The sequence below is a fragment of the Rhinoraja longicauda genome, chromosome 1 (genome assembly GCF_053455715.1).
Source record: "Rhinoraja longicauda isolate Sanriku21f chromosome 1, sRhiLon1.1, whole genome shotgun sequence".
NCBI lineage: Eukaryota > Metazoa > Chordata > Chondrichthyes > Rajiformes > Arhynchobatidae > Rhinoraja > Rhinoraja longicauda.
In genome coordinates, this window is record NC_135953.1 from 26236088 (window position 1) to 26248532 (window position 12445).

Consider the following 12445-nt stretch of genomic DNA (forward strand, 5'->3'; position numbering starts at 1 on the left):
GCATCTACCCGATATATTCCTCTCATGCAATCTCATGAATTAGAAGATGCCAAAAATAATCAAGCAGTTTTTCAAAGTATTGTGGCAAAAGTGTGTGATCTGTTGTGGTAATGGCTGCTGCAGATACAGCTTGCTTTGGTGGCTATCATTGCTGCATTTCACCACAGGCTTACCTCATCTATTCCGAGAAGTGGATTTATTCCAGGAAACACTTTAGTATTATGGCCCAACCTCTTTAGTCAAAAGAGACTACTAAGTAAACTAAGAAGCAAATCTGCAGCACTTTTTCCACCTGTAAACAGTGTCTAATTTATTACCATAGAAATGAAACAGTTGGTCAGGCCTACGTAAGGACATCAAAGGTGTAAATCCGGCTCAATGGATGATATGAATTACCAGAACCATGGGTATGAATTTGCAAATCAGAGAATAATATTAAATAGCACAATGCTGTATCTCAGAAACATGCCTAATGCGACACTGAAGATTTCTCAGACTCCGTCCTAATGTTTTGAGTTTCATTGGAAGCTCTTGACTTGATTACTGCACTATAGTTTAACTTGCTCAGCGGACTCACTGTTATGGAAGGAACAGGGTCTCCACCCCTGAAATGTCACCCAATACTTCTCTCCAGAGATGCTGCCTGTCCCGCTGAGTTACTCCAGCATTTTGTGTCAATGTAAGGTTTACTCTGTTGTGTAGAAATACTGGAGTGTAAAAAGGCCAAACAATTTCATGTTACTTCTGGCTCATTTAAAAATGGATTCAAACATTTTGTGGGTATGTGTGTCTAATTTAAGAAAATAACTGCAGGTGCTGGTACAAATCGAAGGTATTTATTCACACAATGCTGGAGTAACTCAGCAGGTCAGGCAGCATCTCAGGAGAGAAGGAATGGTTGACGTTTCGGGTCGAGATCCTTCTTCAGACTGTATCTAATTTATATCCCTTTCTGTCGATGAATCTAATCGTTGCCACTTCGTTGACTTTGAATAAATACTTTATCTAATAAGATTAATGCCTCGCATTTTATGCCGCTATGTGCATCACAATGTGCATTGCAGATACAATGTTTGTGAAATATTTTGGTTGTCCACCTATCGTGCGGTTTCCTGGTTTATTTATGGTAAAGGCGGGTTCCAGATCTGCAACGTCAGGGGCTGCTAGTCCGTGGATGGAGCTAAATGCAAGTGGGTCTGCAGCTGACCATCGGTGCAGTTTGCAAGAGGAGGAGGAAGAAGAAAGAGAATGGTGTTGCACCATTGATGACAGCAATAGCAGCCCTCGGAGTCCTGCAGCAGCAGGTAGTGTCTAGTGAACTGACAGGTACCTGTGAATCTGAAAGGCGGTTTCTAACTGTCAAATTGGAGTTGTAGCAAGACTCAACAAGTCAGAAGCACAATGCAACGAACTTAATGATCAGTTCTAGGCGAGTCCCGGCAAACACTGGCAAGAAAACAGGAAGAGAGCTCGGTCTCTGACGTTTGCTTTGCTGCCGTTTTAAACATTGTGGCTGCAAACAAGCTAATACACTTGCATTCAATGCCACGTCAACATTGAGTTTTTTAAATAACTTAAAACACACGCATTCATTGCCACGTTAACATTGAGTCTTTTTAATAACTTAATCTCATAAAGCCCGAATCCATATTAAGATTTTTTTAGTTCTCCCTCTCAAACGTTGATGGGGAAACTGGTTAGATGATAACGTGATCATTTTGCAATCGATCACGTTGCTGCTGATAAAGGTGACCTGTAATTAATTGAGCATTAGGGAAGAGGTGAAGAAAGCCCAAACGTCACCCATCCCGTCTCTCCAGAGATGCTGCCTATCCCGTCGAGTTACTCCAGTATTTTGTGTCTATCTCAGGTGAAATATTAGTCCATTGTACACTTTACTTGAATTTTCAGAAGGCTTTTGATAAGGTGCCACACGCAAGGCTGCTAAACAAGATGAGAGCCTGAGATCATAGAGGGAAGATATAAGATTATTAAGGGGTTGGACACGTTAGAGATAGGAAACATGTTCCCAGTGTTGGGGGAGTCCAGAACAAGGGGCCACAGCTTAGGAATAAGGGGTAGGCCATTTAGAACGGAGACGAGGAAAAACTTTTTCACTCAGAAAGTTGTGAATCTGTGGAATTCTCTGCCTCAGAAGGCAGTGGAGGCCAATTCTCTGAATGCATTCAAGAGAGAGCTAGATAGAGCTCTTAAGGATAGCGGAGTCAGAGGGTATGGGGAGAAGGCAGGGATGGGGTACTGATTGAGAATGATCACATTAGTATAAGAAAATAACTGCAGATGCTGGTACAAATCGAAGGTATTTATTCACAAAATGCTGGAGTAACTCAGCAGGTCAGGCAACATCTCGGGAGAGAAGGAATGGGTGACGTTTCGGGTCGAGACCCTTTGAATGCCGGTGCTGGCTCGAAGGGCCGAATGGCCTACTCCTGCACCTATTGTCTATTGTCTAAGATACTAACATGGGTAGAAGGTTGGCGGAATGGCGGAAGGCAGAGCTGGAATAAAGGGGGCTTTTTCTGGTTGGCTGCAATTGACTAATGGTGTTCCATCCGTTACCCTTCACGTTGTATATGAATGATTTGGATGATAGAACTGATGATTTTGTGACCAAGTTTGTTGATGATACAAAAATAGGTGGAGAGGCAGGTCTTGTAGGACAAGCAGGGACTCTGCAGAAGGACTTGGTTAGGTTGGCAGAGTGGCCAAAACAGTGGCAGATGGAATACAGCGTAGGAAAGTATGTCAAGTCAAGTCAATTTTATTTATATAGCACATTGAAACACAACCCACGTTGACCAACGTGCTGTACATCAGTGCAGGTACTAAAAAAGAACATGCAACAGCACACAAACCTAACACAGACATAAACAGTTTACAGCGCCCCCTCAGAGGGCCTCAAACGCTAGGGAATAGAAGTAGGTTTTGAGCCTGGACTTAAAGGAGTCGTTGGAGGGGGCAGTTCTGATGGGGAGAGGGATGCTGTTCCACAGTCTAGGAGCTGCAACTGCAAAAGCGCGGTCACCCCTGAGCTTAAGCCTAGACTGCGGGACAGTCAGTAGCCCCAAGTCGGCCGACCTGAGGGACCTGGAGTTTGAGTGGTGGGTTAGAAGATTTTTGATATGGGTGGGGGGGCAAGCCTGTTTAGGGCTTTGTGTGCAAATGGGAGGAGTTTGAAATAGATTCTGTACTGTACTGGGAGCCAGTGGAGTGAGGCCAGAATCAGGGTGATGTGGTCCCTTTTACAGGTACCCATCAGGAGTCTTGCTGTGGCGTTTTGGACCAATTGCAGGCGGGACAGGGATGATTGGCTGATCCCAGTGTATAGGGAGTTGCAGTAGTCCAGGCGGGAGGAAATAAATGCGTGGATGATTTTTTCTAGATCGTCAAATTGGAGGAATGGTTTGCTTTTAGCTATGGTACGAAGCTGGAAGAAACTAGCTTTTACCAGAGTTGACTTGCTTGTCAAACTTAAAAGCCTACAATATTATGAAGTCATGCACTTTGGTAGGAATAAAAGCATAAACTGTTATCCAAATGGGGAGAGGATTCTGAAATTGGAGCAAAAAGGTGCAGCATTCCCAAAAGGTTCATTTGCAAATTGAATCAGTAGTAAGGAAAGCAAATGCAATGTTAGCATTCGTTTTGAAAGGACTGGAATATAAAAGCAGGGATGTAACGCTGAGGCTTTATAAGGCATTCAGCTGATCAGGCAGCATCTGTGGAGAAAAGAAATAGGTGACATTTCGGTTTGATGGTTTTTATGGCTCTGGGCTTGTACTTGCTGGAGTGTGGAAAGATGAGGGGGAATCTGAGTGAAATTTACTGGATAGTGAAAGGCCTAGATCATATCATATCATATATATACAGCCGGAAACAGGCCTTTTCGGCCCACCAAGTCCGTGCCGCCCAGCGATCCCCGTACATTAACACTATCCTACACCCACTAGGGACAATTTTTACATTTACCCAGCCAATTAACCTACATACCTGTACGTCTTTGGAGTGGATGTGCAGACAATATTACCACTCGTGGGACAGTCTTGGACCAGAGAGCACAACCTCAGATGAAAAGGTGTAACTTTAGAAAGGAGATGAGGAGGAATTTCTCCTCAGTCAGAGGGTGGTGAATCTGTGAAATTGCCAGATGATTGCAGAGGCCAACTCATTGGGTATTTTTAAAGCGGCGATGACACTTTCTTGATTAGTAAAGGTGTCAAAGGTTACGGGGAGCAGGCAGGAGAATTGGGTTGAGGGGGAAAGATAGATCAGCCATGATTGAATGTCGGAGTAGACTCGATGGTCTGAATTACCTCATTCTGCTCCTATGACTTATAAACCTTAAATTTGTTTCAGGGCATTTCATGAATAGTTACCAGCACGTTTATGAGGTTCCATTTGTTAAATTTAGCTTCTGCACAGAACCATTTCTACATCAGTCTTCACATCCATGAGCAGTGGCATCATGGGTTTAGCTCATTGGAGAATCTTGGTTCCTCCAAGAACTCCAATGTCTCATTAATGTTGCATTAGCACAACCAGCTTTCAGGCTTAGGTTACCTGGGGCAGTGTGAATGCAGCATCTGTAGATGGAACTGCAGGTCTAGACACACTGGACCTGTATTGAGAATTATTGTGGAGGATCTGTTGTCACTAGCCTCACTGATTGTAGTCAGTGGGCCATAAAGTTGAGGATCCAGTGGCAGAGGGAGGTGCTGACCCCCAGGTCCAGGAGTTTAGTGATGAGTACGGATGGGATTATGGTGCTGAAGGCAGAGCTACAGTCAATAACTAATTTCCCATGGCTGCACATGATCCATATCAGTCCATTCCCTGCACACCTACGGGTCTATGTAAAAGACTCTTAAATGCCACTATCATAGCTGCCTCCTCCACCACTGCTGGCAGTGCCTTCCAGGCACCTACCACTCTTTGTAAAAAAACTTGCCCTGCCCATGCCCTTTAAACTTTGACCCCCCTCACCTTAAAGCTATGCACTCTATTCTTTGACAGTTATTTGGTTGTATAATGTTACTCTCTTCTGTTGCAGATACTTGTTGCTCTAAAACTCACATTAGGAATTTATACCACTACTTTCACAAAATATACAAAATATTTTCCTGGTGAATAGAAAGTTAACTTCAGAATACCTTCTTACAAAAAATGAATCGTTTCAATTTGGCTTTTTCAGAATGGCCTCAATCCTATGAATGTCTTGAAAATGCCACAACATGATTTGCTGTAAATACAAAAGCAACCTTTTAAAAGCTCAGAGTTGCTTATTTGTTTATCCCTGGAGTCAATGTCACTGCAACCCTGGAATCAGTACATTCAGTCCAGTTCAGCCTGATTGTGATTCTATTCTTTCTGAAAGAGAGCAAAGATTTATTTTTGCTGCATCCAGTTTTTCTTCTCGATTTTTAAGACAGTCTGACTATCTTGCATTTCTGTGAGTTTAGGCTGCCTTTTGGGAACCATGCATCTGAGTTTGTGCAAGGGGCAGAAAGGATTATTGTGGTCTTGATCTAATTTGATACTTGTACTCGGGGGGAAATGGTGAACTTGTGCAGTAGCATAAAATGAGTGAAAACCTGTAATTTGAAATACCAATCATTGGGCTCTGTGCAACACCAGAGGCAATTAGACCCATTTCCCCTCACTTTTAGCCATAGGATGCTAATGCCTAAAATGTGGGATAGACAATAGGTGCAGGAGGAGGCCATTCGGCCTTTCGAGCCAGCATCGCCATTCAATGTGATCATGGCTGATCATTCTCAATCAGTACCCCGTTCCTGCCTTCTCCCCATACCCCCTGACTCCGCTATCCTTAAGAGCTCTATCTAGCTCTCTCTTGAATGCATTCAGAGAATTGGCCTCCACTGCCTTCTGAGGCAGAGAATTCCACAGATTCACAACTCTCTGACTGAAAAAGTTTTTCCTCATCTCAGTTCTAAATGCCCTACCCCTTATTCTTAAACTGTGGCCCCTTGTTCTGGACTCCCCCAACATTGGGAACATATTTCCTGCCTCTAACTTTATTCACTCATCATTACTACCAACTATTACAGCCATCATTCCCCAACAAAATGGATTGTTCGGGTAAGTGCCTTTACAGCACTGCATGTGTGCCAGTAGGAGAAAGAATGCTAAAGTAATCTAAATTAATCTGCCTCTCTCATAATGTATATGACTTTCCATTCTCCAAACATGTCTTATTTAAAACCAGAACCATTCCATAGTTACTATCAATATCTATTTTGAATAATGCCTATGGCTCTCTTCTCAGAGTGGTGTTTAGTTTTGTTTATTATTGTCACGTGTACCGAGGTACAATGAAAAACTTTTTGTTGCGTGCTATGCAGTCAAAGAAAAGTCTATATCTGATTACAATCAAGACGTCCACAGGTTACAGATAAAGATAGAACATTTAATGCAAGATAAAGTCCGATTAAAGATAGTTCCAAGGTGTCCAATGAGATAGATGGATGGTCAAGATCGCACTCCAGCTGTAGGGGATGGTTCAGATGAATGATGACGGGGAAAAAACTGTGCGTAAATTTGGAGGGAACGGTATGGTTCACTCCTTTTGCATTGAAACTACATTAGGAGCACACCTTTCCTACTCAGTCTGTGTAAAGCACAATCTCTCTGTACTCCTTTGCTTTCAAATCAGGAAAGCTCCATTGAACATTCTGTTTTTCTCCCTCAGGTGATTGTGGTAATCATGCCTTTCAAGACCTTGATATCCAGGGATTCAGGGTAATTGTGCACATTGATCTGGATTGCTACTATGCCCAGGTGGAAACGTTGAAACATCCTGAATACAGGGGAATGCCTTTAGGTAATTAAAAACATTATCGTTAATTTTAAATGAAATGCTTCACATTATATATTAATTTGTGATGGATAGATTTGTGGCAAGCCCACTTGACGTCTCCGTTGGAACGCATATCACTGATCTGGAATTGTGTACAAAACCCAAAGAAGTATCTGCTTCCCCCTCTGAAATTGTCCGTAGCTACAAACACCATCATTCTCATAATGTTGACAACCCAACTCACTCATCTACTTAATTTAACTGGGAGTTTAAGTCCTAAATGGAAAGTTAAAAGGGTGCAGTCTGACGAACTGCATTGGGAGAAGCTAGTCGTCCATTTGATCTGAATGTTCAGAGTAACTTCACAGGGGTGGCACAGTGATGCAAGCGGTTGAGCTGCTGCCTCATAGCACCCGAGACCCTGGTTCGATCCTGACTTTGGGTGTTTGGAGTTTGCACATTCTCCCTGTGCCCTTGGGTACTCCGGTTTCCTCCTGCAACCCGAAGATGTGCGAGTTTGTAGGTTAATTGGCCTCTGCAAATTGCCCTAGTTGTGAAGGGGTTAGTGCGAAGCTAGGATAACACAGAACTCTTATGAATGCCAGCGTGACTTGGTAGGCTGAAGGGCCTGTTTCCATGCTTTATTTTAAAATCAACCAACCCTGATTTAACTGGGAATTCTAGTAAAACTGAGAATCAGCCCTGATTCTGCAGAGGTTGTTGGGCCTCGTTTGGGTCGGGAGGTCAGGCTGGAGTTGATGGGAAGCTGGATTGGTATTGGATGGGCCGATACTTGGGAACTGGAGGTGTAGGCAGAGGCAGAGTCCATCAGTGGTCCCAAGTGCCGATTTCTGGTGCCTGAGAAGCAAGAGTATTCTTTCTAGCTCCACAGTGGTAAAGTCAGCGCCTCAATTGGCTGTGTGTCTACCAGTTTTTTTACTGAGTGCAGCAATTAATTCAATATTCAAAAGCTTCTGACCTGAATTAGGCATCTCAAATGTTCAAGGAATCAGGAACATTAAAATAATATAAGAAAATAACTGCAGATGCTGGTACAAATTAGTGAGGTCCACCGGAAATTGGAGGAACAGCACCTCATATTTCGCCTGGGCAGCTTGCAGCCCAGTGGTATGAACATCGACTTCTCCAACTTTAGATAGTTCCTCTGTCCCTCACTTCCCCTCCCCCTTCCCAGATCTCCCTCTATCTTCCTGTCTCCACCTATATCCTTCCTTTGTCTCGCCCCCTGACATCAGTCTGAAGAAGGGTCTCGACCCGAAACGTCACCCATTCCTTCTCTCCTGAGATGCTACCTGACCTGCTGAGTTACTCCAGCATTTTGTGAATAAATAGGAACATTAAAAAAGCATTGGATTTAAGAAGAAATTAAATAAAGAGCTTCATAATGTCCTCAAGTTTTCATTGAATAATTATAAAAAAACTATTCCTCTGGATGGAGAATCCATAAATAGGCCCATCTACAAAAAAAATTTACAAGTTAGAACGGATGAGATTAATTTCTATGCATGGAAGATTTCTTAATGTGGTATATTTCCATGTTGATTGACCGAGGAAGAGTTTTCTCCTTCAAAAAGAGCAATTCTCAATTTGAAGTAAGGAAAAGTGCAAGGTGTGGACATGCTGTGGAGTTAGTTTCCTCTTGCAAGTATCAAAACATTGCTGGCAAATTCCTTTGGTTCAATGCACAATGAGGTCCTCTGCTTCAGGCTGCACTCAGGCCACCAAGACTGTTGGGCCAAAACGCAGACACTTCAGTACACAGAACTGCAAAACTAACCGTACATTCACAGCCTTAAATCAAACCAACGTTGTTCAATAGATTTCAGTGAATGTTGATTCTTTTCCGCTCAACCTGGCACATTCTACAGGCTACTGAGCTGGATGATCAGCCATGATCATATTGAATGGCGGTGCAGGCTCGAAGGGCCGAATGGGCTACTCCTGCACCTATTTTCTATGTTTCTATTCTATTCATGCTTGTTGCTCCACACTCATGATTTCTTTAAATCACAAACTTGGACCGCCTTTTTCCAGCACGGGAAGGTGCTTCTTATCGACAAAGAGTAGATATTGCCTCTCCATATCCAGCATATATATATATATATATACATTGTTGAACCTGGCCATGTATGGTTGGCATCCCTGCATTACAAGGTACATGATTCTTGTATCCCTTTTTTACATGCAGTCATTATTGCAGTCCTTTAATTTTCCACAGGAGGTGACAGCCAACTCATATTTGTATATATTTTAGATTATTAAATTTATGACGGAAACTGTTATGCAGATTCAGACTTTAGACCTTTAGACTTTTTAGTACAGTGTGGAAACAAGCCCTTTAGCCCACCGAGTCGTCACCAATCAGCGACCACCCTATGCACTAGCGCTGTCTAGGGACAATTTACAATTTACAGAAGCCAATTAATCTACAAACCTGTGCGTCTAGAGTGTGGGAGGAAACCGGAGCACCCAGGGAAAACCCATGCGGTCGCAGGGAGAATGTACAAACTTCAGACAGAGTATGTCAGAATCAAATGCAGGTCTCTGGCACTGTAAGGCAGCAACTTTACCACGGCTCCATTGTGCCTCCCCTTTCAGTTTGATGGTTTGTTTAGAACAAAGGATTTGTGCCCTGATTGTTTAAAAATGCCTTCTGCCTTTTTTTGTCTTTCAGCTGTTCATCAAAAACATCTGGTGGTCACTTGTAATTATGAAGCCAGGAAGTATGGGGTGAATAAAATAATGTCAGTCAGTGTAGCCAAAGACAGGTGCCCGCAATTGATCCTTATCTGCGGAGAAGACCTGACACCCTACAGGGAAGTATCATATAAAATCACAGGTACGTGTAACCTCTATTAAAAATAACTAGGCATTTGTAACATTTTAACATTTTTCATAAGGTCATAAGTGATAGGAGCAGAATTAGGCCATTTGGCCCATCAAGTCTATTCCACCATTCAATCATGGCTGATCTATCTCTCCCTCCTAATCCCATTCTCCTGCCTTCTCTCCATAACCGCTGACACCCATATAAATCTCTTCAAATTCTTTTTGCTTATGTTTTCATAAGGTCCCTCTACTCCATTATTGATTTTTCTTTCCCCTTCTTATGTAAGATAAGTCACATGTGCACTTTCACAAGTACCAGTGGTCCTCTGGTATCTCATGCCAACTCAGTTTAGTTTATTGTCACGTGTACCAAGGTACAGTGAAAAGCTTTCGTTGCAAGTAGATATTTTCCTGTAATAACAAGGAATGGTTTATATCAAAGACAGACACAAAATGCTGGTGTGAATCAGTGGGTTATGGCGAGTCCGAAAACTTGTTGGTTGTAGAAGAAGTTTATTGCAGCCGCAATATTCGAATACAGAGTTAAACAACAAGGTAAAGGACAACCATCAAAAACTTACTGTCTTCTTCGAAGACTTCGCCGAACTGAACATTTCGGGCGCCAAAAGCGCACATGACCACGCTGGCCAATCAGCGATGTCGCTCCCTGGACCAATCCCCATGGTCGCGTTCACACGTGACCTCGCTGGCCAATCTGAGGGTTCGACAACCTGGACCATTCTCTATGGTCGCTACAGGGTCAGGCAGCATCTCTGGCGAAAATGGATAGGTCAAGTTTCGGGTCAGGACTTTTCAGACTGGAAATGAGAAGCACCCAGATCAATCCAGCATCGGAAGACTTCGTGCAAGGCAGTTGGCAGATTGTTGGACAAAGTCTCGAGATGGAAACGGGTGTGAGCCCAAGGGGGTTACATAGTTGCAAACTGCGAAGCCAGTTAAAGGTCCATTGGTGGTAAGATGGGGGGGGGGGAGGGTTGGTTAGAAACCAGTGCAAGGTCAGCCAGGGTCCAGGGGAAGATAGTTGGGAGGAAAAGGTAAGGGCAGGAGTGTTGGGGTGGGGGGAAGGGGAGAGGAAGCAAAGCAATTGCTATGGAGGGCGTGCAGCGTAGGTTCACTAGGTTGATTCCCGGAATGGCGGGACTGTCGAATGTTGAAAGGCTGGAGCGATTGGGCTTGTATACACTGGAATTTAGAAGGATGAGGGGGGATCTTATTGAAACATATAAGATAATTAGGGGATTGGACACATTAGAGGCAGGAAACATGTTCCCAATGTTGGGGGAGTCCAGAACAAGGGGCCACAGTTTAAGAATAAGGGGTAGGCCATTTAGAACGGAGATGAGGAAGAACCTTTTCAGTCAGAGTGGTGAAGGTGTGGAATTCTCTGACTCAGAAGGCAGTGGAGGCCAGTTCGTTGGATGCTTTCAAGAGAGAGCTGGATAGAGCTCTTAAGGATAGCGGAGTGAGGGGGTATGGGGAGAAGGCAGGAACGGGGTACTGATTGAGAGTGATCAGCCATGATCGCATTGAATGGCGGTGCTGGCGTGAAGGGCTGAATGGCCTACTCCTGCACCTATTGTCTATTGTCTATTGTCAATTGTCGAAGTTACTTAAAATGGCAGAATTCATTGTCCATACCTTTAGATTGTAAGCCACATGCAAACTGGAGGAACAGCACCTCATGTTCCACTTGGTCGCTTACACTCAACGGTATGAACAACAAATTCTCCAATTTTAGCTAACCTCTAACTAACCCACCTCCCTCTCCCCTCCCGCCCCCTTCCATCCCTGTGCCCTGCCTAGATTCCCATCTGTATCTCCCCTCCACTCCACCCCCCCCCCCCCCCTCCCCGCGCCCTGCTACTTCCCTCCCTCTGGCTTCACAATCCACAACTCTTCAAACCCGTCTCACACCGTCTGTTCTAATCGCGGAAGCAGGTCGGTCATTGGGCCCGGACATGCATTGCATGTCAAACATCGACGGTTCAGCGGCACATCCGGGCGCCAGTTTAAGACTTTGCAGTGCCTCGCCGGCGTTTCGATCATATTGACATGGACATCGCGGGGCCGCTGCCTCCGTCCCGCGGCATCTCACATCTACTTACGGTGGTGGACCGCTTCACGCGGTGGCCAGAGGCCATCCCGCTCATTGACACCTCGGCCTTGTCCTGTGCACGTGCCCTGGTGGCCTATTGGATTGCCCGTTTCGGGGTACCGCTGGCGATCTCGTCCGATCGGGGTGCCCAGTTCACGTCAGAACTGTGGTCCGCAATGGCTCACTTGTTGGGGACTCAGCTCCACCACTCGACGGCTTACCACCCCCGGTCCAATGGGTTGGTGGAACGTTTCCACCGCCGTCTTAAGGACGATTTGAAGGCACGCCTCACCGGTCCCGTCTGGGTGGACGAGTTGCCGTGGGTCCTGTTGGGGATCCGCACCGCCCCCAAGGAAGACTTGCAATCTTCATCGGTGGAATTGGATTACGGTTTTCTGCTCACCGTGCCCGGGGAATTTATTCCAACCACGGGCGACCCCCAGAAGTCACCGTCCTCCATGTTGGTCTGTCTGCGGGAGAGGATCGGCGTCCTGTCCCCTGTCCCAACGTCTCGGCATGGGGTCACTCCATCATATGTGCCTCCGGCTCTCGCCGACAGCTCGTATGTTTTCCTTCAGCGCGATGCGCACAGGTTGCCCTTGCAGCACCCGTATGAAGGTCCTTTTCGGGTGCTGCGACAT

General features: G+C 44.9%; 1 protein-coding gene across 1 annotated transcript in view; it reads left to right on the forward strand.

The window, feature by feature from the left end:
- Nucleotides 1-1223: 1223 nt before the first annotated feature.
- poli (polymerase (DNA directed) iota) overlaps nt 1224-12445 on the forward strand; it is a 54416-nt gene continuing 43194 nt past the window's right edge. Inside the window, exons 1-3 of the mRNA XM_078409478.1 lie at nt 1224-1326; nt 6731-6862; nt 9534-9698. Of these exons, the coding sequence (XP_078265604.1) occupies nt 1266-1326; nt 6731-6862; nt 9534-9698 (358 nt within the window). The 5' untranslated portion in view covers nt 1224-1265. The remainder of the gene's footprint in view (nt 1327-6730; nt 6863-9533; nt 9699-12445) is intronic.